The 27,617-nt window shown below is 50.4% G+C and overlaps 1 protein-coding gene across 1 annotated transcript in view; it reads left to right on the forward strand.

Annotated features, from left to right (window-relative positions):
* The window catches only part of LOC115636661 (myeloperoxidase-like), a 45,061-nt gene extending 42,254 nt beyond the window's left edge, over positions 1-2,807 (forward strand). The window contains exon 11 of the mRNA XM_030537029.1: positions 2,406-2,807. Coding sequence (XP_030392889.1) covers positions 2,406-2,613 — 208 coding nt within the window. The 3' untranslated portion in view covers positions 2,614-2,807. The remainder of the gene's footprint in view (positions 1-2,405) is intronic.
* The last annotated feature ends 24,810 nt before the right edge of the window (positions 2,808-27,617 follow it).

Genomic DNA, 27,617 nt, shown 5'->3' on the forward strand with positions numbered 1-27,617 from the left:
CAGAAATAAGGCTGCCTGCAATCTTAACTCAGCACCCTTGTGCGTGTGCATTTTGACAGTCTTTTTAATTACACGATTGTGTGTTGTCAGGGTTCTGGGAACAACAACACAGGACGGACAGCGCTCCAGGAATGAGGCAGCTGTTCAATATTTCTTCTTATTGTTCAGCGTGTGGCCCCTGCCGTGTTCACCTCACATCATCCAAATCTTGCACTGAATACAGAATTCGTCATTTCTTCATGGGCAGTTCCAGGGCTCTGACCGTAGTATCACCAATGTATCTTCACAACACCTCAGTGAAGTAGGAAGGTGTTATGGGCCCCGTTTCACAGACGGGCACAGAGCTAGGAACTCCATAACTTACAAGTGCTTGTTTTGCCTGCTAAATGTCACACCCAGGCCACAGACCCTTGGGAGCACTAGAGTTCTTCAAAGAATTGGCAGGAAAAATTGGCTAACCTGGGCAAAGCTACCTCTTTCCCTCCCCTGGTTCTCAAGGGCAACCAAACCATTTTTGCTGAAACACAGCAGAAAAATGCAGCTTGAGGCAGAGCCCAAGCCTGGTGAATCTCAGCCTGTAGGGTTCAGGTCTGGCAATGGAACAAGTGATAAACCAGAGGAACCTGAGCAGGGCCAACTTCCTCCCCTCCTTCCTTTGTCCTCTCTGCCACAGGCTTGATGGTGGGGGGATAAGTTATTGTTTCCCTGCCTGATAGTTGGGGGGGGAAGTGTCCCATTTCTCCCTCCCCTCAGATGACCCTTATACTATCACGTATAGCACTGCAGGGAGTTGGGGTCCCAGAAAGGCCTCCAGTATCATGCAGTTCAAGCGAGCTTACCCCCCTACACATGCCTGCCCCCTGTCCAGTACCAGGAGCCTCACAAGGTCTCTGCACTTGGGTCACCCGGGTTCCTCTCAGGACGGGTGCACCTAGGCCTCTTTCTCCATTTTCTTTAGCCAGGAAGACTGTGCTGGGTTCCTGGTGGCTGCCTTGTGCTCCTTCCCTCAGGTAGGGAGCAGCTAGCTCCTGCCTTTTTGCCAAACTGAGCCAGGCTCCCTCCTTTTCTCTCCCCTCCAGGCCTGGCATTGGCTGCAGGTATAACAGGGCAGGGCTAGCTAGGCCCAATGGCTTTCTTTAACCCCTTTCGTGCTGGTGGGCAGTTTCTCTGCTTGACCACATTTGTATCTTTTCCAACTCATTGTGCAGCCCTGCCTAGCCCATGGCACACCATCCAAGCACTGGGTGGAAGACAGAATAGTGTATTCCAGGAACTTGCCCTGTTGTGGGGAGGCATTAGCCCATTTTACTGACAGACCCAGAGGTCTCTTTGCTCCTGTCGGAGCTGGGGCCATGATCTAATTGGGCTGGTGAGCACCTGCAGGCCATGCTACAGCCAGTGAAGGGCACTGTCCAAGGGGCTGGAGTGCTGCACGCTAGGAGCTGCCTGTCCTCCTTGCTCTGTGAGACTGGTGTACAGGAGAGCAGATTCTCAGGGCTGCTGCTGCCTAAGCACTCCCCACGCTCAATGAGGGAGGAGAAATCCTTGCCATGCTGTTAGCGTGGCTCCTGCTACTGGAGTGAGCCAAGGGTTGTTTGGGGACTACACAGTATGTGATCATTCAATGAAGGTCTCGAACACAGCCCCTACGCACAAGAGGGCAGAATTAGTTAAGATTGTGCAGGCAACCTTAATTCAGGGATTTCCTAACTTTTGCATAGATTCAGAGATGTTAAGGCCAGAAGGGACCATGGTGATCATCTAGTTCAGTGACTCTCAAATGTTTGTACTGGTGACCCCTTTTATATGAGTGCGACCCCCACCCCCTTATAAATTAAAAACTCTTTTTTATATATTTAACACCATTATAAATGCTGGAGGAAATGCAGGGTTTGGGGTGGAGGCTGACAGCTCATGACCCCCCCCCCCGTAATGACCTTGTGACCCCCTGAGGGGTCCTAACCCCCAGTTTGAGAACCCTTGATGTAGTCTGACCTCCTGCACAGCCCAGGCCAGAGAACATCTGTGACTCCCACAGAAGCTTTTTAGCCCATGACTTTGCAATCTAAAGTTCTTTGCATTTTCAGTAGAACTTATCCGTATAGAATTTCTCTAGAAATCTTGAAGGCATTTTGGCTATAGATTTATTAACATTAGAAAAACACTTTTTTTTTTTTTTTAACTACCAGCTGAAAATATGGCCCAACTGCAGCTGGTGGGAGTTTTGCTGCTGACTGCAATGAGTCCCAGATTTCACACACCACCATTTGTATTTCCTTTTCACAGGCAAGGCTACTTTTCATATCAATGGAGACAAAACAAAATCATGACCCCCCAGGGCTAAATTCATTCCCAAGGAGGATAAACACGGGTAGTAACACTGCTGCTTTTCTGCTTCTTTGTAGATTCTGGTGGGAGAATCCCGGGGTTTTCACTCCACAGCAGCGCCGTGTCCTGAGCAGAAGTTCATTGCCACGGGTTCTCTGTGATAACACTCGCATTAGAGAGGTGCCCAGGGATGTGTTCAAGGTCAACCGCTATCCTGAGGATTTTGTGAACTGCGGAGTGATCGACAGTCTTGACTTGTCACCTTGGAGACAACGCAGTAACTAGGGAGCGGAAGGTACAACTGGACCCCATGCCCAGAGAAATACACACAACTGGGCCCATGTGGAGACTTCTCCTCCCCAGCATTCCCTGGCCTTTCCTCCCCAGATCAATCTCAATCCCCAAACAAACTCACACTTCCAGTCACCCTTCCTCCAACAGAACCTTCCTCCCAATCCCCTACCTTGATCTTCCCATCTGCCCCATAGGCTCCTGCTTGTCTTCACTATAAGATGAGGGTATGTTAGCACTGCTTGGCGGAGTTGTGTTAACCAACACACTGGCAAATACACCCATTGCAAAGTTGGTTTTAACACCATGTTAGTTAACACAACTAGTTCAGGGCCATGTTCTGTCACACCCTGATTTTCTAGTGAACACAAGCCCATTGACTCTCTTGTCCCTAAGGCATGGTCACTACCAGGCCCTGGTACCAATGACCTGACTTTCACCCACCCTGTTCACAGACTGTAGGCTGGATCCAGCTGCACTGAAGATGGTGGGAGGCTTTCCATTTACTCCAGTGGGAGTTGGACTGGGAACCCTAAATCCCTAACTTGGGATGGCTGTGGCTCATTTACTCGTACAGTTATCTTCCTAAGAGACACAGACTCGTCCACTCATTCCACTTAATGAAAACGTACAGGTTTGACTAACTTTTCATTAGGAAGGTTTCTCAGGTCCAGGATAGGCTTTCTGAAGAGAGAGACCCAGCCCTATCCCAGAACAGCTTGCTCAGGAGCAACGACTTGGGTCTTCCACATCCCAGGGAAGTGCTCTAACCACTAGGATATAAAGTCACTCTCTTTCAATGACTCCTGTTTTATATTGAAAAAAATTACATGTTTATTGCTCCAGAGAGGCTGATTCTGTTGGCTGATGGTCAATGTACTCACCTTGGATGTGCAAGATCCAAGCGCCTAGAGCAAATCAGGAACGTGAACCTGGGGCAAAAGACATATCCGGCTTTAAGACTAAACTTGATAAGTTTATAAAGGGGATGGTATGATGGGATAGCCTAATTTTGGCAATTAATTTGGCAACTAGTCTTTGATTATCAGCAGGTGAGTATGCCCAGTGGTCTATGATGGGATGTTCGATGGGGTGGGATCTGAGTTACTACAGAGAATTCTTTCCTGGGTGCTGGCTGGTGAGTCTTGCCCACATGCTCAAGGTTTAACTGATCGCCATATTTGGTGTCAGGAAGGAATTTTCCTCCAGCGCAGATTGGCAGAGGCCCTGGAGGTTTTTCGCCTTCCTCTGCAGCATGGGCACGGGTCACTTGCTGGAGGATTCTCTGGAGCTTGAGGTCTTCAAACCACAGTTTGAGGACTTCAATAACTCAGACATAGGTTAGGGGGTTGTTACAGGAGTGGATGGGTGAGATTCTGTGGCCTGCATCGTGCAGGAGGTCAGACTATATGATCATAATGGTCCCTTCTGACCTTAAAGTCTATGAGTGCCCTAACCACCAGGCTACTGGGTGTCCTGGGATGGGCAGGTGTTTGCACTCATATTTGGGTGTGGGGGATTTTGAAAGGCCTCAGTTTTGTTTTGAATTGGAACCAAACAAATTAGAGACGTCATTTTTCCCAAATGGTAATTGCTGTTTCTGGCCAGCCCTAGTGTTCCAGTGGAATTCAGGTGTCAGGGAAGCCCTGGTTGCAGCAGGGTGACTAATCATTCAGAGAGCAAGGACCAGTGCCATGCAGGGTTTGAAAAATCAGGACAGCACCCCATGGAACTGGGCTCTGAATTGAATGGGGAGCCAATGCAGAGAACAGCATGTTGGGATGATGTGTTCCAAGGGTCTTGTGTTGCTGAGTGACCAGGTTGCTGTGTTTGGACAAGCTGTTTTTAACTCAGGGCTTGGGCTTCCCTCCCAGATATAAGGAACTGCAATACCCAGCTTAAGTGTCACAGTGTGCAGATCATTGTGACCAGCTCTGCCTTTCCTACCACCGGGCACAGTTGGGCCAGCCACAGACAGCAGGGAGCTTTTTTCTTTGTTGCTGTTGCTACATAAATCGAAGAGGACCCCGGGCTGTGGACCAGAGTGGCAGTGTGAGGGCAGATGGCTGGGACTGTGATAGAGAAGGAGTGCTTTTCCTTTCCCACACATATCACATCAGTCTTACCCTGGTTCAGCTTCAGCCAGCTGCTCTTCATGCAGCTGCTGAGCTCAGAAGGCAGCGAGAAACTGTCCTGGGGCAAGTACACATCATTCCTCTTTGGGGCAGGCAAAAGGGCGTTACAGTCCTGTGGCTAAGTCCACCTGAACACTCTTAGCCTTAGGCCATACAGCCTAATGGCCAGGGTCAATATGGCTGCCCTCTCTCGCAGGGCCTTAGGGCCTAATGGTTGCGGGGGGGCACCGCCAAAGGGCACCGCCCAGACCCTCTTTACTCCACCAGGTCCCAGCCCAGGGCCCTGTCAGCAGAAGTGTATTTACCATTGGGTCAGTGGGGATCTGACCAAAACATGCTGATTTAGTGTCCAGTCACAGAACCATAGACGATTAGGGTTGGAAGGGACCTCAGGAGGTCATCTAGTCCAACCCCCTACTCAAAGCAGGACCAATCCCCAACTGAATCATCCCAGCCAGGGCTTTGTCAAGCCGGGCCTTAAAACCTCTAAGGATGGAGATTCCACCACCTCCATAGGTAACTCATTCCAGTGCTTCACCACCCTCCTAGTGAAATAGTGTTTCCTAATATCCAACCTAGACTTCTCCCACTGCAACTTGAGACCATTGCTCCTTATTCTGTCATCTGCCACCACTGAGAACAGTCGAGCTCCATCCTCTTTGGAACTCCTCTTCAAGTAGTTGAAGGCTGCTATCAAATCCCCTCCCCCCACTCTTCTCTTCTGCAGACTAAATTACCCCAGTTCCCTCACTTCTTCTCATAAGTCATGTGCCCCAGCCCCCTGATCATTTTCGTTGCCCTCCGCTGGACTCTCTCCAATTTATCCACATCCTTTCTGTAGTGGAGGGCTCAAAACTGGAAGCAATGCTCCAGATGTGGGCTCAGCAGTGCCGAACAGAGGGGAAACAAAGGCACGCTGTTGACTCATATCCAGCTGCTCATCCACTGTAATCCCCAGGTCCTTTTCTGCAGAACTGCCGCTTAACCAGTCGGTCCCCAGCCTGTAGCACTGCATGGGACTCTGCACTTGTCCTTGTTGAACCTCAGATTTCTTTTGGCCCAAACCTCCAATTTTTCTAGGTCACTCTGGACCCTATCTCTACCCTCCAGTGTATCTACCTCTCCTCCCAGTTTAGTGTCATCTGAAAACTTGCTGAGCGTGCAATCTATCCCATTGTCCAGATCTTTAATGAAGATGTTCAACAAAACTGGCCCCAGAGCCGACCTCTGGGGCACTCCACTTGATACCAGCTGCTAACTTAACATTGAGCCATTGGTCACTACCCATTGAGCCTGACAATCTCATGTGGTGCAGAAAAGGCTGCAGGAGGGAACTGAGCCTTGCTGGTCTGCATGGTGGGAGAAGAGCCATTAGCGCTGGTCTTCAGCTTAATCTTTCCCTTAATTTCAGCCCATCGCTCCTAACTGTACCCCATTCATAGATGTGTAAGGACAGGCAAGACCCTCCTCACCCTCTAGTGTGACCTTCTGCATAGCGCAGGCCAGAGACCATTACCCAATCAGTCCTATACTGACACCAGTAAATTGTGATTAAGCTAGAGCATAACTTTTAGAAAGAGACACCCAAACTTGATTGAAAGCTGGAGTTGTTCATAGCCTTTAAGGGCAAGAAGGATCCTTGATTACACTCAGTAACCCCTATATTGAGCCTAATCACTTGTGTTAAATTAAAGCATTTCAGTCCCCAGGAGCTCAGCGCTACAGGGACCGGGAGACAGCAAGGTGCCAGTGAGATGGATATTCCATCCCACCCTTTGGTAATCTGCTTCAGTACTTGACCACCCTCACTGTGAACCATTAGAGTTTCTTGCCAGTTTAAATTTGTCTTGCCTCATCTGCCAGCCACTAGGCCTTGTAATGCCTTGTCCAGTAGATTAAAGGGCCCTCTAATATCAGATTGAAAAGAAGCTGGATGATGCAGTCGTGTTTTACAGTGCCGGTGATATACCTTTTATTCCAACGGTAACTAGGCAGGTGTGAAACTACACCCGCTAAAGAGAAATTTCTCTAAATCTGCAGGACCAGAGAATTTGCATCCTAGAGTTCCAAAAGAATTGGCCAAGAAGCATTCTGAGCCATTGATCTAAATTTTTAACAATATTAGAAAGAATGGGAAAGTCCCAGAGGACTGGGGGAAAAGCTAATATTCTGCTTATACTCGAAAAATGTTCAAAACCAAAAACTGCTTCACTCAGAGACAGAATACACAATAGTTCAGGGGACATTTCATGTCCAGGACGATCCCAGCCACCCAGGAGCCTTCTCTGCTTTATTAACACCTTACCCATTTCACCCCACAGAACAAGCATCCAGTGACTCCGTATGATGGAAGTTGAGATTTCCCTGGAGGGCTGGATTGAGGATGCTGCTGGCAAGGATTCTTCACTACTTTCAGTCTAACCCACTACTGACACTTGCTGGCTGGAATGCACGGCCTAGCTCTGTGGCTGGCTGGAATGCATGGCCCACCTGCTGTCATTTTGCCTCTGTTTGTGTCCATTTTCTTCCATTTGCAAAAACTTCCAACACCAATGTAACCCTCCTTCCCCTCTGAGTTGGCAGCAACAAGGGTCGGGTTCAGTATCCAGGGGTTCCTTTTCAACAACGCAATGCAAAACCAGCTCAAATCCCCACCCAGTGACCTAGGACAATTACATACCACCCCTCTGGGCGCCTCTAGGAGGCAATACTTCCCCTCTCGCAAGCACGGAGCCTGAGTGTAGCAAAATCCTTTTAATAAAGGAGAGAAATAATGCGGCATCATGTTGGGGAAACACCACAAACAGGATTCATAACACAAACCATGAGCAAAAGACCCATCCCCAAGTAAGTTTTGGCAGTGTCCTCTTCCCCTTAGGATCTTAAGTCCAATCACCTCAAAGTCCAACAACCCAAAAGTCTCTGTCCCTGGTCAGTGTCGCCCCAGAGTTCAAAAGTTTATCTGCAGAGTTTTACCCCCTCCCCAGCCTGGGTGGAAATGGGAAGGGGGCACACAGGATGCTAAGGGGCACTTTACGTGGTCCGAGGCTGACTGCCCCGCCTCTCTGTGGAGTTCTGTTGCAGCCTTCACCACAAACGGCTCTGCTCCACTAGCTGCGTCGCTCCTCCAGCCGTCCCTGCAAACTGCTCTGCTTTGCTCTGTTCTGTGGGCTGCTCCAACCATCCCACAAACTGCTCAGCTCCGCTTCCTGTTCTGTGGGCTGTACCAACCATCCCACAAACTGCTCAGCTCCGCTCACTGTTCTGTGGGCTGTACCAACTGTCCTGCAAACTGCTCCGCTCTGCCAGCTGCGTAGCAATATATCTTCAGGCTCCCCCACTAGTTAACACAACACTCAGTGATCTCAACACAGTAAGTTTAGCTCTTTTAATGATTTCAGCTCTTAGAAATTTCAGCTTGTAGTAGGAGAGCCCCAGAGCTGGTGCACCATTGGCCCAAAGTGAATTCAGCTCAACAGTCTCTAGCTAGGCTTCTAATGGAACCAAAATTAGCTCTACTATTCAACAGTGGGGAGAAGAGACAGTAAAATTAGTGTTCCAGGCCCTTAAAGGGGGGGGGGGGGGGCTATACCATCAAGTGCAAACATCTGTCCCCAACTTCTCTCAGTTCACTGGGTTTTGGAACCCATGTCTAGCGAGTGCTACTTAGTTGATGGTGAGACCCTCTGTCATAAAACAGTTTCATAGTCCCTCATTCATATAATCAGGGTAACAACACTTTATTCCTCCTGCCCCAATAACAGAGAAATTGGGCATCCCACAGCTGTCAAAATGACCATTTGGGCTGCCGTGGGCTCATGCTAGGCAGGGTGGGTGTGCCTATAGAAACAAGATCAGCCCCTGAAGTTCTTTCCCACACTCTCCATAATTCACCACCAGATGTCAGGGTAGAGCTCATCCTGACTCTGCTTACATTGGCATTAGCTTGCAAGTGGCCATTGCTAAAAGAACTAGGATTAGTTAATAACACTCGCTAAAAAAGTCCAGACTGAATTGAAGCCCATGAGTGCAGATTTACAAGTTAGTGATTGGAGGCTGCCTTCTGGCACCTCTTTTTGTGATTCTTCAATTTCTTTATGGTACAGATGATTGATTCTCTTTCTGGTTTCTCTGAATGGTGAAAGGGCAAGTTGTATACATTAAAGATATTATCTCAATATTTATGCAAATGTGTATTCAGATACCATCACCTCATATTTCTGATTATTGTCAGTATATTGGAACAAATACACTGTTAACCAGATAAGCACTACCTAGCAGACTATATACGTCTCTAGCACCCCTCAGGGAAAGCGTGGCCCTCACTCCTGTCTTAAGGTCCAGAGCACCACCCCACAGGTGTTTTGTTCTAGGCATCAGCCCCCTTTTGTGCCAACAAAAAGTCAGCATGCTTCTGCAGCCCGCAAAAAGCATAGTCTGCAACCTTTGGGAAGCCAAAGAAAGAGAAACGACCCTGGGACTTCTCCTTTCTAACGGGGCCTAGGTGGACAAGGCTCTCAAACCTTTTCCCTGGTCTGCAATCCCTGCTTCCAGAGACCAAAGGGGCTCTGTGTTGTGGTCCTGCTCCTTCAGAGTTCCCCCCTGCACGGAGCAGGTTTCCTCCCTTTTAGGGACCATGCATCTCCAGGCTTGACATGCCTCACAGTTTCAGCAAAAAATCCATAGCCCTCTAAAAATTGTTTTGAATTGACTAAAATGTTTCAGTTGACTCAAAATTAATTTTTCAATTTTGTTATTTTGTGATTTTTGAGTGTTTTTCACTCCTTTTTATGCTTTTCATTTTTGTGCTGGTTAGCTGTCATCCAATTTTTTTATAGCTGTTTTGGGTTTCTTGCCTGATCTCCAGGTAGGTTTTCTGATTTTTTCCTTCCAGTGTGTATGAGCATGTAATAATTTCTTGTCTGAGGTGGCTGTTATAAAGAGAATGGTGATCAATTGTTCACTATATCCACTGAAGACAGGACAAGAAGTAATGGGTCTAGTCTGCAGCAATGGAAATTTAAGTTAGATATTAAGAAAAAAATTCTAACTACAAGGATAGTTAATTTCCGAAATAAGCTTCCAAGGGAGATTTGGAATCCCCTTCATTGGAGGTTTTTTAAGAACGAGTTAGACAGACATTTGTTAGGGATGGTCTAGATATATTTGGTCCTGCCTCAGGGCAGGGGGCTGGACTAGATGACTTCTCCATGTCCCTTCCAGCCATATATTTCTTTGTTTCTATGTTGTATGCACCTAGTTTACCAATGCAATCCAATTTGCTCTGTAACAGTGATTTGTCTTCATCATTATTTACCACCTGAAATGCCTTACAGAGACCAAGTATATTATAGCAACACAGTTATCTCTATCAACCAGGCATTGATAATTGTTGACGAGGGCAAGAATTATTTTTTTCTCCAGAGGCACAATCAGAATTTGCTGTGGTAACTCATCTGATTTGATATTCAATGGGTCAGAGAGGATTGCCTGTTGCTAGGTTAGGCAAAAACCAGTTTGTGGCACTGGAGCATTAAGAGAGACTCTTCTGCTGTAGGTGATGTGCCCAGGCGACAAGCATTATTGTGATGTCCTTCAAATTCCATGGGTAACATGAAGAACTCACATTCATTTTCCTGAAGACACATGCCTTGGTTCCTAGTCACTGAAAACTATTCTTCAAGTGCTTTCCATACTACACAGTATGCCACCCCTGTATCACTGGATTCCTGGCACATTGTGCAGGATTCTGCCCATGGATATGTAGCAGGAGCACGTGAAATGGCAAATGGTGTGAATGAAAGCGGTAGCAGGGACCTTTGGATGTGTCTGTTATTCAGTACTGCTGCACCAACATCTTGCACCAGTACTGGCAGCTAATGCATGTGCCAAGTGTCTCAGTCAAATGCTGTCCATAGCCTGCGAGGCAAAGCAGCCCTCTGTGGTGTTTGCTACACCTACCTACTTCGTCTTGTCAGTCTTCTAGACCAGACGTTTCTGTTGTGTATTTGGTTGTCATGGTTTTTGTTCCTATGGCAACTGAGTTAGATTACTAGGGGATAGCCCAGCCAGCTTCAGCCGGTTAGGCGAGCTCTGTGTCTGTAAATAAATGGCAGTTCTTCTTCGAGTGATTGCTCATATCCATTCCAGTTAGGTGTACGCGCCGCGCGTGCACATTCGTCGGAAAACTTTTACCCTAGCCACTCAGTGGGCCGGCAGGTCGCCCCCTAGAGTGGCGCCACCATGGCGCTCCATATATACTCCTGCCGGCCCACCCGCTCCTCAGTTCCTTCTTACCGCCCGTGTCGGTCGTTGGAACAGTGGAGCGCGGCTTAGCTGACCTCCACTTCCCTAGCTACTCGTTTTCTCGTATATAATTATGCAGTTATAACACTTTTATATATATATATTTGTATGGTTATACGTTTTTCCTTTGCTAACATGGTTAGTTTAGTTAGCGGGGTTCAGGAAGTAGCCCTTCCATGAGCCCAGTGCCGGAGCCATGCATGGCTCACCAGATTTTCAAAAGGGGCCCGGCTTACCAGAAGCCGCGGCCGAAGAGAGATCTACATGACTCCTGTTTGAAGAATCACACTTGACAGATAAGTGCCCCATTTGCAAGGCTTTTAAGCCGAGAACAAAAAGGTGCGGGACTTTCACTTGCCCCTCCACCTTGGGCGCGGAGCGATGTTCAAGCGGCGGGCAGAAGCGCCTCCTCGGCACCGGACCCCGCCGGTACCACCAAGGCCTTCCGGCACCGACCGTCGCCGGCACCGATGTCGACTCGGCACCGTTCCCTTCTTCCGAGGTCGAGAGAGTCTACGATTCCTGCTGGTGCCTGGCGGCTCCCCGGCACGCGCCGTGGTTGAGCCCCCTGCTCCCGCTACTTCCGTGCCACCTGCATCGCAGCCAGAGAGCTCGCCTCAGTTGCGTTATCCGGCCTGCAGAGGCACCGATGACTTCGGCTCCGTCGATTCCAGTCCCCCAGGACCAGGGAATCCGGTGCCTGGCAGCTCCCCGGCTCGCGCCGTGGTAGAGCTTACTGCTCCTGCTGCTTCTGTGTCAGCTGCACCATAGCTAGACAGCTCGTCTAAGATGGCTCGCCCGGCGCCGACGACGTCGGCACCGTCGATTCCGGTCCCACGAGGGCCGTAGAATCCGGTGCCTGACGGCTCCCCGGCACGCGCCGTGGTTGAGCGTATTGCTCCTGCTGCTTCCGTGCCAGCGGCACCGCAGCCAGAGAGCTCGTCTAGTCGGATCGCCATGCGCTGACACCTACTACGGCACCGATGACGTCGTCACCGTCGATCCCGGTCCCATAAGGGCCGTAGAATCCGGTGCCTGACGGCTCCCCGGCACGCGCCGTGGTTGAGCGTATTGCTCCTGCTGCTTCCGTGCCAGCGGCACCGCAGCCAGAGAGCTCGTCTAGTCGGATCGCCCGGCGCCGACGCCTGCTACGGCACCGATGACGTCGTCACCGTCGATCCCGGTCCCACAAGGGCCGTGGAATCCGGTGCCTGACGGCTCCCCGGCACGCGCCGTGGTTGAGCGTTTGCTCCGGCTGCTTCCGTGCCAACGGCACCGCAGCCTGAGGGCTCGTCTACGTCGGATCGCCCGGCACCGACACCTGCTGCGGCACCGATGGCGTCGGCACCGTCGATCCCGGTCCCACACGGGCCGTAGAATCCGGTGCCTGACGGCTCCCCGGCACGCGCCGTGGTTGAGCGTATTGCTCCGGCTGCTTCCGTGCCAACGGCACCGCAGCCAGAGCTCGTCTACGTTGGATCGCCCGGCACCGACACCTGCTGCGGCACCGATGACGTCGGCACCGTCGATCCCGGTCCCGCAAGGGCCATAGTATCCGGTGCCTGACGGCTCCCCGGCACGCGCCGTGGTTGAGCGTATTGCTCCGGCTGCTTCCGTGCCAACGGCACCGCAGCCAGAGCTCGTCTACGTCGGATCGCCCGGCACCGACACCTGCTGCGGCACCGATGACGTCGGCACCGTCGATCCCGGTCCCGCAAGGGCCATAGTATCCGGTGCCTGACAGCTCCCCGGCGCGCGCCGTGGTCGAGCTACTTCTCCGGCTGCTTCCGTGCCCACGGCACCGCGGCCAGAGGGCTAGTCTAAGTCGGATCGCCCGGCACCGACACCTGCTTCGGCACCGTCGATCCCGGTCCCGCAAGGGCCGTAGAATCCGGTGTCCGACGGCTCCCCGGCACGCGCCGTGGTTGAGCGTATTACTCCCGCTGCTTCAGTGCTGACGGCACCCCAGCCAGACGGCTTATCTAACTCGGTTCTCCCGGCACCGGCACCTACCGAAGCTCTGATGACCTCGGTACCATGGATCCCGGCCCCACGAGGGCCGTCGAATCCGGTGCCTGACAGCTCCCCAGTACGCACTGTGGTTGAGCCTGCTGTTCCCTGCGCGCCGGAGATGTTACCAACGGCGAGGGCTCTCAGTGCCATGACGGAGTCAGTGCTGCCTGACCTGGGCACCGCCGGTACGGGTAATACAGTCTCTTCAAGGGACTGTCCCCTGTCAGTACAGCAGAGCGGCACCGTCTATGATCACGGTCCCGCAGACGCGCCAAGTCCTGTCGGCACACCGGACACCACTGGCAGTCCCGGTACTGTTTTCCTCGGTACGGGTCACACTCACTACACCGGTCGGTATCCCGTTCGCCGACCCGCTATCGGCACCGTTCCGACATCTGGCACCGGGGCAGGTACCTTGACTCCTGTAGCTCTTCTCCGAGCCTCGAGATCTCGGTCGACCTCCCGACACCGTTCTGGTTGCGGGTCTGGTTCTCGTTCCAGGTACCGATACGCCTCCCGATGCCGGTCCCCGGTGCCGAGTTGGGCAAGGTCCGAGTGAGTCAGGGACTCGGCCCGTGCCCTCTTTTAGTACCTCCATGGCCGTCCGGACACGCATCCGTGTCACCCCATATGCGCGGATTTTATGCTCAGGACCACGATCCTGATATCATGGCCAGCGGGCGCCAGCCCCGAAGCGGAAAGAGCCTTGGCGAATGCAAGGTGTATTCTGCAGGGGCCCTGCACCTCTGGGGTGCGAAGCAACAAGCCTTGCTTAGCTGCGATACTTATAGCACCTGGGTGGAGGAGTTTCTCCCTCGAACCTCCCACCTAGAGTTCGCTGCCGTCTTGGAGGACGGGGGAAAGGATTTACCCTTTGTTGGTAAAGGCATCTTCGCGGCAGAGACAGCCCCAGACTGCGAAGCCTGCCGGACAATAGGGTCCTAATGCGTCTCAGCATGTATACGCCTGCGACCAAACGCAGGCCTTTATGGCCCCAGCCGCCATACTCTGTGCCTAGCCAGAGGCAGAACTCTGGAAAACGGCAAGGCCAAGGTGGTCGCAGACAAACGTCAGGCCCCCTAAAAAGCCAAAGTCGAGGTCCCTCGCAATTACCACTGGGACCAAAGACGGACCTTCCAAGGTTCACCGGAGGGTGGTGTACCAGTCGCAGGACGGGATCCTGATCCCGCTTTCTCCTGGCATGGCCCCAGTTACTTTTAGGTCGCTGGGTCCTGCGCACGATGGAGCATTGGTACCACCTTAAAATTGCTCCAGCCCTGTCCCCCTTCAGCGGACAAAAGGGGCTAGCGGTTTTACTCCCGTTATGCCCTAGTCCCCCACTCGACCACAGGTCAGACCTTCCTGGTCCTGCATGGACTCAACCGGTTTGGGATAAGGTTGAAGTTCTGCATGGTATCCCTGGGAACCATTATTCCATCCTTGCCTCCGGGGGGCTACTATGCCGCCCTGGATAGGAAGGACGCGTACTTTTGCAATGCCATCTTCCCTCCGCATGGGAGATGCCTCCGCTTTATAGCCAGCGGTGAATACTCCCGGTTTACGGCCATAGTCGCCGCCTACCGTAGCTATGTCGGATATGCGTTTTTCCGTATTGGGACGATTCGCTTATCCGAGGAGACTCTGACACACAACCCACTCAGCCGTGGGCATCGTCACGGTCTTATTCACAGATCAAGGCCTGATGATTACTATAGAGCAATCCACTCTGGTTCCCACGCAGAGGTTGGGCTTCCTAGGGGCTATCTTGGTCTCCTACCTAGCCGGAGCCTGCTTATCGCAACTGCGGTTTTAGGCGATGGCATCAATCATCTGAGGTCTGAAGGCTTTCCCAACGACCTCAGCTCGTTCTTGTCTCAGTCTCCTGGGTCCATGGTTGCCCGCAAGTTTGTAACCAAACACGCCAAGCTCCGCCTCCGTCCTCTCCAAGTCTGGCCCACCTCTGCGTACCGCTTGGACAGGGAGCCAATGGTCATGGTAGTCACCGTTCCCTCGAACGCCTTAGGCTCCCTAAAGTGGTGGCTAACCCCCTCCTTGGTGTGGACAGGATGCGGTTTCATCCGCCCCAGCCCTCACTGCCCCTGACGGCGGACGCATCATCTCTCTGCTCGAGTGCTCATGGTCACCTCCGAGCTTAAGGCCTTCGGTCTTCTAGAGAGCTGGCATTCCTCATTAATGCCCCAAAAATCAGAGTAGTCCGCCTGGCGTGCCAGGGGTTCCAGCGGCAGCTGCGAGGCCGTTGTATCTCGGTGTTTACAGCCAACACAATGGCCAGGTGCTTCATAAGCATTCAGGGGGGACATAGTCCTCCCCCCTTTTTTGTCAGGAGGCCATCCATTTCCGGGTCTTTTGCATGGCCCGCTCGATGGAGCTGGCGACGTCCTTTCTCCCAGGCGTTCGGAACGTCTTATCTCTTTGACTCAGCAGGTCTTTCCTGTCTTACGAGTCATCACTCTGCCCCATGTGAGGCGTCCCGCTTTCCGGAAGTGGAAATGGTTCCTCACACAGACCTGTTCGCTCACCGCGAGTGCAGGAAATGCCAGGTGTCCTGCTCCTTCCAAGGTCTCTCCTCGGAATCGATCTTGGACGCATTCCTGATACCGTGGAACGGCCAACTGCATTATGCCTTCCCGCTGTTCCCACTGGTTCGTTACGTCCTGCTCAAATTCCGCAGGGGCGGAGCGTGCGTCATCATGATCACTCCAGAGTGGTCCAGGCAGCACTGACATACCACGTTGCTCGGCCTGTCAGCCCAGACCTCATCACTCAGGGCAATGACAGGCTTCGTCACTCGGACCTGCAGCCTCTTCGCCTCACGGTGGCTCCTGCGTACCTGAGTTGGGGTGACAGGCAGCCTTCCACCTGGTCAACGTACCGAGCCAGGTGGAAGCGTTTCCTTTACAGCTGCAGTACGCTCGATCTTGCTCCTGCTGAGGTCTCGATCCCCTCTTTCTGGCCTGCCTCTGGCCTTTAGCGGCAGGATCTGGCGGTATCATCGCTGAGGATACGCTCAGCAGCCGTCCCTACCTTCCAGCAGGCTAAGATGGACATTCAGTGTCCCACGCTCTATGGGTTCGAGGTCCCTCAAGGGCTTGGAGCGCTTGCACCCTCGGGTGCGCCGCCCAGCCCCGCCCTGGGGCCTCAACCTAGTCTTGGCCAGACGGGTCTCTGAGATCAGAGCTCTTACGAAGGTTCCACAAAGACAAGGTGCAGTTGTGACCGCACCCGGCTTTCCTCCCTAAGGTGTTTTGGCCTTTCATGTTACCCACAGCTCAACGCAATGGGCATAACCTTTGCACTCCTTGGACATCTGTGGAGTGCTCGCATTATCTTGTGCTGACAGAATCATTTCCTAAGGTGCCCCAGCTCTGCCCCGGTAGCGGGCCAAAGGGAGGGCTTGCTTGTTTTCCTCTCAGAGGATCTCATCTTGGGTGATGGCGGACATCCCCACTTGTTCTGATTTGGCTCATATTTCACCAAGCCACATCACCGTGCATTCTGCCAGGGCTCAGGCTTCATCTGCCGCCTTGCTGGCTCGTGTTTCTACCCACGAGACCTGTCGCGAAGCTCCATTGGTCCTCGGTCCTTACCTTTGCTTCGCAGTATGCCCTGGTTCAGCAGTCAAGGGAGGCTGTAGCCTCTGGCTCGGCAGTTTTATTCTGCCATATTTCACTCCGACCCCACCGCCTTTGTAAGGCTTGGGATTCACCTAACTGGAATGGATATGAGCAATCACTCGAAGAAGAAAAGACGGTTACTCACCTTTGTAACTGTTGTTCTTCGAGATGTGTTGCTCATATCCATTCCGCACCCGCCCTCCTTCCCCACTGTCGGAGTAGCCGGCAAGAAGGAACTGAGGAGCGGGTGGGCCGGCAGGAGTATATATGGAGCGCCATGGTGGCGCCACTCTAGGGGGCGACCTGCCGGCCCACTGAGTGGCTAGGGTAAAAGTTTTCCGACGAATGTGCACGCGCGGCGCGTACACCTAACTGGAATGGATATGAGCAACACATCTCGAAGAACAACAGTTACAAAGGTGAGTAACCGTCTTTTTTGTTAGCTGTCTGCTCTCTGGCCTCAACTGATTTCTTCCTAAACCGGCTGCCCCCAAGGATATAACAAGTGGCGACGATGGATGGGATTCCGGTGCTGCTCCAATAATAGAAGGAAGTAGAAGTCAAGGTAAAGAACAAACAAACCAAAAAACTGCTTGTTTCCACTGACTGTGAAAGTGAAAATAAAAATCATGGCTACTCTGGCCGGACCACTGGAACCTTTTGATGAGAATATAGTGCAGTGGCATGTGTATACTGAGCGTTTTGAGCTTTTAGTTGTTGCAAATGACATTACAGAAGAGAAGAAGATGCCAATATTCTTAACTGTTGTAGAGGCTAAAACCTACTCTCTGCTACACACTTACTACACCCTGTTAAGCCTGAGACTAAATCTTACAGTGACATTGTGGAAATCCTGCAGTCCCATTTTTCCCCAAAACCACTGGTAATTGCTGAAAGATATTGGTTCCACAAAAGAGACCAAAAAGAAGATGAAACAGTTTTACAATTTGTAGCAATTTAAAAAAAGCTAGCAGAACACTGTGAATTAAAAGAGATGTTAAATGATGCCCTGCGTGACAGGTTAGTGTGTGGTCTGTACAGTGAAGCTTTACAGAAGCGCCTACTGACAGAGGCTTAGCTTACCCTACAGAAGGCTGTTGATATTGCTGTCTCCATGGAACTGGCTACAAGGGAGGCGCAATACATTGGTGCATCCCCTAGGGTGCAAAAAGTGTCACAAGAACCTACCCACAAAACTGTGCAGTCAGGAATGTTGCTGCTGTTGTAAGCCAGGTCACCAGGCATCAGAATGCTGGTGTAAGGACCTGGTGTGTCGACACTGTGGCAAAAAGGGACACATTGAGAGTGCCTGTAAACAAAAGAAAAAGAGGCCTGTGGTGTGGCCGACAAAAAGAGGAACCCTGCATACCCTAGAGCAGACCCAGGATGATCAAGGTGACACCTCATCGCAAGAAGAAGTGCCACTATATGTTTTGTCTTTGGCGGTGGGCTCACATGAATACTGGGTAACCCCATTGTTGGATGGCAAACCTATACGCATGGAACTGGACATCGGTGCAGCTGTCTCACTGGTCTCTGAGACTGTGTATAAAGAAAAGCTACAGCATCTTCCGCTTAAGGCAACAAAAACTATTCTGAAGACGTATACAGGAGAAGCTGTGTCCATGTTGGGCACTATTGATGTTAAGGTGGAGCTCAATGGACAGGCTGCTAAATTACCACTGTTTGTGGTGAGAGGTAACTACCCAGCCTTAATGGGTAGGTCTTGGCTTGGGAAGATTCAGCTGAACTGGGCAGAAGTGCACCGGATGACTAAAGAAGAAACCAGTCTAACCCCTATACTAAGGAAACATTCTGCTGTTTTTGGAGAGGATTTGAGAAGTATGAAGGGAATCACTATGACATTGAACATTAAACCTGAGAGTCCACCAAAATATCTGAAAGCCCGAACTGTGCCATATGCCATCAGGCCAAAAGTTGAACAGACCTGGAGCGCCTGGTCACCAATGGAGTCCTAATACCACTTACCCATAGCCCATGGGCCACTCGTATCATTCCAATAGTGAAGAAAGATGGCTCTCTCTGGATTTGTGGTGATTTTAAAGTCACTGTCAACCCAGTGTTGTGTGCAGAGCAATACCCGCTTCCCCACATCGATGACCTCTTCGCAGGCCTGGCTGGGGGACAAAAGTTCAGTAAGATTGATCTGAGTCAAGCATATTTACAGATGCACGTAGATGAAAAGTCCCAAGAGCTGTTGACTATTGTGACTCATAAGGGGCTTTATTGATACTGTCGCCTACCCTTCGGAATAACGTCTGCTCCCGCCCTGTTCCAGAGGGCTATGGACCAGATCTTGTGTGGTTTGTCAGGAGTTCAGTGCTATCTGGATGATATCCTGGTCACTGGAAGGAATGAAGAGGATCACTTAAAGAATTTAGAGGCTACCCTACGAAGACTGGAAGAGTATGGCCTACGAATTTGCAAAGACAAGTGTGAATTCTTCAAGCCCTCTGTTGAATATTTGGGACACATCATTGATTCTGCAGGTCTTCATAAGGCCCCTGCAAAAGTTAAAGCTATTGTGGAGGCTTCCCCACCTCGAAATGTAAGCCAGCTGCTCTCGTTTCTAGGCCTACTGAACTATTATGGAAAGTTCATCTCACAGTTAGCTGCACTGCTAAAACCACTTCATGAGCTCCTTGGGCAGAACAAGGCCTGGAAGTGGACTGAAGCCTGTGATGTTGCATTTAACAAAGCTAAGGATGCATTGCTAAATTCTGAAGTTCTAACACACTTTGATCCATCCTTACCCCTACAATTGGCCTGCGATGCCTCCCCTTATGGAGTGGGAGCAATTGTGTCACACATTATGCCTTCGGGAAAAGAGAGACCTATTGCTTTTGCTTCACGCACTCTAAGCAAATCAGAAACTAACTACGCCCAAATCGAACGTGAGGCATTAGGAATTGTTTTTGGAATTTGGAAGTTTCATCAGTATCTGTTCGGGCGAAAGTTTACTCATCTCACAGACCATCAACCTCTCAATTTTTGGACCCTACACAGGCATTCCCCCATTAGCAGCTAGTCATATGCAACGTTGGGCATTGTTACTTTCAGCACACACCTATGAAATCAAATATCAGAAATCCAGTCTGCACGGCAATGCAGATGGCCTCTCAAGGTTGCCTTTGCCAGTCAAACATCAAGATAGTGCCCAAAAGGAAATCTTCTGCTTTGAACAGGTAGAGAATACACCCATCACTGCTACTCAGATAAAGAAGGCAACTCGCTTTGACCCAGTATTGTCCCAAGTTATGGACCCGGTGATGCATGGAAAATCTTGACAAACCTCTCCGGTCTCACCCGACCTTGTTATCCACATGTCCAGGAGGATGGAGTTATCGGTCCAATCTGGTTGTTTGTTGTGGGGGAGACGTGTCATTATTCCACCACCACTGAAATCACAGATGTTAGAATAGCTACATTCTGGTCACTGTGGAATAGTGCCTATGAAGGAAATTGCACAAAGCTATTTTTGGTGGCCTGGATTGGACAGTGCTATTGAAGAGAAGGCAAAAGCTTGTATGTCACGTCAGGGTGTGAGGAATGCACCCCAGTGGGCATCCCTACACCCATGGAACTGGCCTGAAAACCCGTGGCAAAGTATTCACATTGACTTCACTGGCCCCCTTGAAGGAAACATGTTCTTGGTGGCAGTAGATGCCCATTCTAAATGGCCAGAAGTCTCTATAATGCAGTCCACTACTGCAGAGAGTACTATCGAAAAACTACGGGGACTCTTTCATTGTTTCGGTCTGCCAGAACAACTTGTGAGCGACAACGGACCGCAGTTCGTCTCTTAGGAGTTTCAAAATTTTATGAAGGCAAATGGGATACACCACATCACATCAGCACCATATCATCCATTCACCAACAGATTAGCTGAAAGATTTGTGCAGACAATGAAACATGCTTTGAAATCAGCAAGGGGACAACCCTCCATTCAGAAGCGTCTGGATACCTTCTTCCTTTCCTACAGAAACACACCTCATGCTATGACCCAGGCATCCTCAACCTTTCTAATGATGGGATGACAGCTGCGCACCTGCTTTGATCTGCTAAAACCTTCTGAACCCCGACAAATTGTGCAACATCAGCAGCAATATCAAGTCATCAGACGGGCACCCAGAGCAAAAGACCGAACCTTTAGCCCGGGACAGCCAGTTTTGGCTCGGAATTATACTTCCAGAGCTAAATGGGTCCCTGCCACGATCATCACTCAAACAGGACCTGTTTCCTACACAGTCCGGACTGCAGAGAATCTTACCTGGCGGTGACATGTAGATCAGCTGTTGCCAGGTCATACCAGTCCTCAGGACACATCTGCAGTTGAGTGATCTGACTTCACCTCTTCTGGTGAGACACCGAATCACCTGTTCCTGACTGTTCTCCTCCATTACTGCCGGCGGCTGAGATACCCTTTTGCCCAGCACGAGCTGATACCACCTCCTCACCTGTTCGTGCTGCGGACCCTGAGCCCATGGTACTTTTGGGTGCAACAACACCAGAAGTTCGCCGTAATCCACCTAGAAACAGAAGGCCTTCTCATCGGCTGGATCTTTAGCTAGGGCGAACCCATGGTTATGGGGCAAAATAATCCCCAGGGTTTAGTCAGGAATGGAGGCAGTCTACCCTACTTCTCTAATCTAGTGTGTGTTTTATTTAGGGGATGTTCTTATTGGGGGGGAGGAATATGTTGTGTATTTGATTGTCATGGTTTTTGTTCCTATGGCAACTGAGTTAGATTATTAGAGGATAGCCCAGGCAGCTTCGGCCAGTTAGGCGAGCTCTGTGTCTGTAAATAAATGGTAGTTTTGTTAGCTGTCTGCTGTCTGGCCTCAAGTGATTTCTTCCTAAACCTGCTGCCCCCAAGGATATAACAGTTTCAGCACAGCTGGATACAGAATTGTCCTAGTGCTTCCTGGTATCTCAGCTGTGAATTCATGGCAAAGCTGCCTGTCCTGTCTGTCCCTTGGAGCGCTAGCAGCTTTTGCTACATTTCCTGCAGTGACTCAGGCAGGAGGAACTCTTTCCCTTCCGATTGGTTCTACCATCACAGCAGCTGCTCTTAAACACACTGTAGACCAGTTCCTTTAGGAGGCAAAAATACAAAGACAGGAGTGCCTTGTCCTTCGGCCTCTGGGGTAATTCTGGAAAAGCTGGACAGTGACTGTGCTGCTCACTGTTTGATATTACCATGCAATTCTATGGAGCTCTTTTGCTGCTTCTTCTCCCAGAGAAATGTCTGCCTACACCATTCACTGGACTATCAAATACCTCTTTGTAAGCAGGCACAGCTAGGCCCTCCTCCTGTTCATCCCTATGACAGCAGACAGGACAGGGGAGTGTCACCTAGTGTGTTCAGGGCTAAGGTTGCAACCAACTTCCATAAAGCCCTAGTCCAGCCCTACATTTGTACATTTATATTTACTATATCTAACTATTTTGTTATGGCTGGTTTGGGGTTCAGTCTTGTTGCCATTAATTTCAGTGGGAGCAGGAGCAGGCAGAGTGTGTATGCGTGTGTAGGTTTTTTTAAAAGGAGTTAAGAAAGATTTTTAATAAATCTATCAAACTGGGGGCAATACCTTATCATCATACCTGTATTTAAGAAAGGGCAGAAAAATGATCCAAGAAACTACAGACCCCTTCATCCAAACTCTCTAGAACGCAGGGCTTTAAAACAAATTTTGAAGAAAAAAATTACTAAAGACGTGGAGGTAAATGAAAAATGCAATATGGATTAACCAAAGGCAGCTCATGCCAGACTGACCAGATACCTTTCTTTGATAAAATAACTGAGTTCTTAGACAAGGGAAATTCAGCAGATCTAATCTATCTGGACTTCAGTGAGTCATCTGACATGGTAGCACATGTGAAATTACTAGTTAAGTTGGAGAATATGGCGATTAATACAAGAACTAGAAGGTGGATAATGAACTGTCCAATGGAGGATCCCAAAAGGTTGTGCTGAAGGGAGAACTGCTGGGCTCGAGGAAGGTTAATAATGGAGCTACTCAAAGCTCTGTCTTGGGATCATTATATTTCAAAAAGTAGGAGAGAGCTAATGAAACTTGCTGATAGCACAAATGTAGAGACATTGTCAATGTAAAGAAGGATTGTTGTATTAAACAGGAAGAATTGGATTACCTAGAGGACTGGAGTAATAGAAATGGGTTAAAATGTTGATAGTACAAAGTGAAGGGTCATCAATTGGGGTCTTATCAGTTGGACATGACAGAGGAGGAGAAAGACCTAAGTATATTAGTTCATTGCAAGATGACTATGAGCCACCCATGTGATGCAGCCATAAAAAAGGCAAAAGTAACTCTAGGATACATCAGGCGAGGTATTTCCAGTAAAGATGGAGAAGCATTAATGTCATTGTGCTAGGGCGTTGCACACTCCATAGCTTGTGTAGGCCGTGCTCATTGCACATCCCAGGGGCTACTTGCATCCTTCTGTACCCCCTCACAAGCTCGCTGTGTGCCACCCTCCCATCCCCTTCTGTTTCAGAGACTCCCTGCAACTTCCCTCAGTCACCTCCCTGCCAGGGAGTCAGTGTCCCCTCATTCCAACTTCTCCCCTACTAGGGTCCATCATTTTCCTTGCCACCATGCGAGCAGCCCCGTGTGGATATCTGCACCCCCTTGTCACTTCCCTCCATGTCGTCCATTCCTCCTCCCTCCCACCAAGAGTTCTGGGTGTCTCATTTCCCCTCCCCTCCTAGCAGGTGTCACAGTTTCAGGGTAACTGCCCCTGTGACCCTCCAGCATGATATGCTAAAGGAATACTCTCAGGCATCTAGACATCATAGCTATCTGGGCAGGGACCCACATTGCTCTCCCTAGTGACAAGGGGTTTAGGCTTGTCGTACCCAGGCACTTCACTGTGTTGATTCGTAGACTCATACAATCTCAGGGTTGGAAGGGACCTCAGGAGTCATCTAGTCCCACCCCGTGCTCAAAGCAGGACCAACTCCAACTAAATCATCCCAGCCAGGGCTGTGTCAAGCCTGACCTTAAAAACCTCTAAGGAAGGAGATTCCACCACCTCCCTAGGGAACCCATTCCAGTGCTTCACCACCCTCCTAGAGAAAAAGTTTTTCCTAATATCCAGCCTAAACCTCCCCCACTGCAACTTGAGACCATTGCTCCTTGTTCTGTCATCTACCACTGAGAACAGTCTAGATCCATCCTCTTTGGAACCCCCTTTCAGGTAGTTGAAATCAGCATCAAATCCCCCCTCATTCTTCTCTTCTGCAGACTAAACAATCCCAGTTGCCTCAGCCCCGGGGCAGCTTCAGGCACCAATGCAGCAAACACGTGCTTGGGGTGGCAAGCCACAAGGGGCGGACTGCCGGTCGCTGTGAGGGCGGCAGTCAGGCATCCTTTGGTGGCATGCCTGCGAGAGGTCCGCCAGTCTCTCAGCTTCGCCAGCAATTCGGTAGTGTGACACCGTGTGATTTTTATTCACTCTGACAACAGAGCATGGTGTGTGGGAAGAATTGCCTCACTCCAGCTGGGGACCAGATGCCAGGGCCAAGAGCACAGCGAGGCATTGGGGGGGGACGGATTGATCCCCAGCTGGAGCGAGGCAGGGGCCAGGGACAAGATGAGCACAGTAGGGCATAGGGGAAGGATGAGTCCCTGCTGACTGGAGGCAGGAGCCAGGGGCAAAAGCACAGTGGGGCAGGAGCTAGGGTTTGTCCCTGGAGCAAGGGAGGGGCCGGGGGTAAACTGCAAGCTCAGCAGGGCTGGGGAGGGGGTAAACAGGATCGCCCCTCCAGCCCCTGCCCCCCTAGAGTGGGTGCCTACCTTCTCCCTGGTTCTAGGCCATTCTCTTTGTCTCTGTCTGCATTGAGCACAGGGCTGGGGGTGCAGGGTCTGGGAGGGAGTTAGGGTGCAAGAGCCGGCTGGGGGTTAGGGTGCAGGGTCTGGCCAGGAGCTAGGGTGAAGGAGGGGTCTCAGGGTTGGGGTATGGCGCACTTACCTGGGGCAGCTCCCATTTGGAGTGAGGGGTGGAGTTGGGAATGTGGGGGGAGGTGCAGGAGTCAGGGGATAGGATGTGGGGGTTTGTGGGGGGGGGTGCAGGAGTCAGGACATGGAGTGTGTGTGGGTTGTGTGTGCAGAAGTCAGGGCAGGGGTGGGGCGTGTGTGAGGGTGTGCAGGATTCAGTGCAGGGTGCTGGGGTCCTGGTGGTGCTCCCAGTCCCCTCCTCTGAGCGGCTCACAGCAGGGGGCTGGAGGGGGTATTCCACCCCCTTCCCCAAGGTCCCACCCTGACTCTTCTCCGCCTCCTCCCCCAAGTGGGGAGCGCACTCTAGTTCCACTCTTCCCCCTCCCTCCTGCTGGCAAACAGTTGTTCTGTGGCGGGGGAAGTGCTGGGAGGGATTGGGGGAGGAATGCTGCATGCTCAGGGGAAGAGGTGGAGAAGAGGGGAGCTTGGCTGCTGGAAGACCCTGCTCTGCAGCAGGAGCCAGCGGGACCCAGCTCCTGCCAGCTGTGCCTGCAGTAGAAGGCGAGGGGCAGAGAAGAGCGGGCTGCCCGGGGCCCCTTTGAACCATGGGCCTGAAGCCAAGGTAAATCCGGTGCTGTTTGTTGTTGATGTGTCCATTACAGAGGTTTCAGAAAAATATATGTACAAGGTATCAGACTACTCAAAGGAGTAAGTATTGGGTCAGGGATGTACGGTAGGGTTCCTGACTCCGTGAAATAGTCAGGTGGAGGCACCACCAGATTGTGGCTAAGAACCAAGACTACAGCTAAACCAGAGGGACATTGGGTAAGGGTTCCTTTGGATGATTAGCTGCTCTTACAAGTATGATGAGCTGTGAAACCCCCTTAAATTCTTGGAGGCACCACTGGGATTTTGAAAAGAAAAAGCCCCATCCTTATTAATCTCCATGTTAGTCTGCATGGATAGAAGACTGGCCCTAGACTGGTGTGAAGGGGATTGAGTAGACCCACAGCAGGCAGTGGTGGTGGTAGGTTTTAGTAAGAATAACTCCAGAGCACAAATTGTATAGGCTTTAGTTACAGTAATGGCCTTTGGAATAGCGCTTTTCATGGCAGAACCTATCAGGAGAAAGAACAGAAATGGCATGCCTTATATTCTGGATCCATGAGTTTGATGTTCAGATGGTACCTTGTGAAATAATTATGGATGAAGAGGGGATGCAGTGGACTCTACAAACTGTAGGCACAGTGCCCATTATGTCCCCTACTTCACAGGATGAGTCATCTGATTTTTCAAGGAGAAATTCAGCATTTGCTCCAGAGAATGGGAAATAGGGAAGACGATTTAAGGGCATTGTATAGTATTGCCCCATCTACCCAACCTCTGACAGAAGTTTTGTTCCTGAAGGCCATGACCCAGACCATGGGACAATTGGTAGGCCTGGAAGCAGGTACTGGCAGTTATCAGAGACCTTTTCAGAGATAAAACCTACTGTGATGGGTTCAGTCACAGAGATCCCCTTGGGACTGTTACCTGACATGCTGAAATTACCTCTGAGCCCATTTTCCCAGCCAGTCTGGGACTTCCAGAACCCTGTCTTGTTGAGCCAAACACGCTAGCCTGTTACAACACAGACCCAGGGTCTGGTCCATGCCCCCAAAGCTGCAGACTTAACTGAAAACAGCTCAGCAGGTTACCTGTTTCCAGTACCCAGACACCCAGTTCCCAATGGGATCCAAACCCCAAATAAATTGATTTTACTCTTTATAAAGCTTATAGAGGGTAAATTCATAAATCATCCGCCCTCTGTTACACTCATAGAGAGTTATGCACAACTGTTTGCTCACCCAAGTATTAATCACTTACTTTGGGTTTATTAACAAACAAAAGTGATTTTATTAAGTATAAAAAGTAGGATTTAAGTGGTTTCAAGTAATAACAGACAGAACAAAGTAAGTCATCAAGCAAAATAAAGCAAAAACAGGCAAGTCTAAGACTAATACATTAAGAAACTGATTACAGGTAATATTGCAACCTCAGAGATGTTCCAATAAGCTTCTTTTACAGACTAGACACCTTCCTAGTCAGGGCCCAATCCTTTCCCCGGTACAGTCCTTGTTAGTTCCAGCAGACATCTCAGGTGGTACGCAGGAGTCTTCTCATGGCTGGCAGCCCCCTTTGTCCTGCTCCAACCCCTGTTATAGCTTTGGCACAAGGAGGGAATCTTTTGTCTGTGCTTGTTGCCACCCCCACCTCATCAATGAAAAGTACAAGGATTAAGATGGATTCCAATACCATGTGACATGGTCACATGTCCCAGTAAGACCCCTAGTCTCTATTCTTCCTGGGTTGCCCCACAGGTACACAGGAAGGCTTTCAGGTAAATAAACCATTTACAACCAGTTATACTAGTCAATAGGAGCCATCAAGATTCTAAACCACCATTAATGACCCACACTTTGCATAATTACAATAGGACCTCAGAGTTATACGTCATATTTCTAGCTTCAGATACAAGAATGATACATGCATACAAATAGGAGGAACATATTCAGTAGGTTATAACCTTTGTTATGATACCTTAGAAGAGACCGTTTGCATAACACATATTCCAGTTACATCATATTCACACTCATGAGCATATTTCCATAAAATACGTGGAGAACAATGTCCCACCCACCTCTGTGCATGAGGAAGAATTTGAGGCCTGGTTGGATCATGCTGTTGATGTGGAACAGGAATGGACATGCTCCAAAAGGGAAAAAAGAAATAAACTAGTGGAAAATCTGCAAGGACATACTGCTGAATCTTTTATGTCACTCAGGGCCAGTAACCCAGAGGCAATTGCTGCTAACTGCCTCTCAGCCATGGAGGGCATGCCTGGAAGCACTGCAAGGGGAGAGGATGTTATATTAACATTCCAGACC

Source organism: Gopherus evgoodei, chromosome 17, assembly GCF_007399415.2.
Source record: "Gopherus evgoodei ecotype Sinaloan lineage chromosome 17, rGopEvg1_v1.p, whole genome shotgun sequence".
Lineage (NCBI taxonomy): Eukaryota > Metazoa > Chordata > Testudines > Testudinidae > Gopherus > Gopherus evgoodei.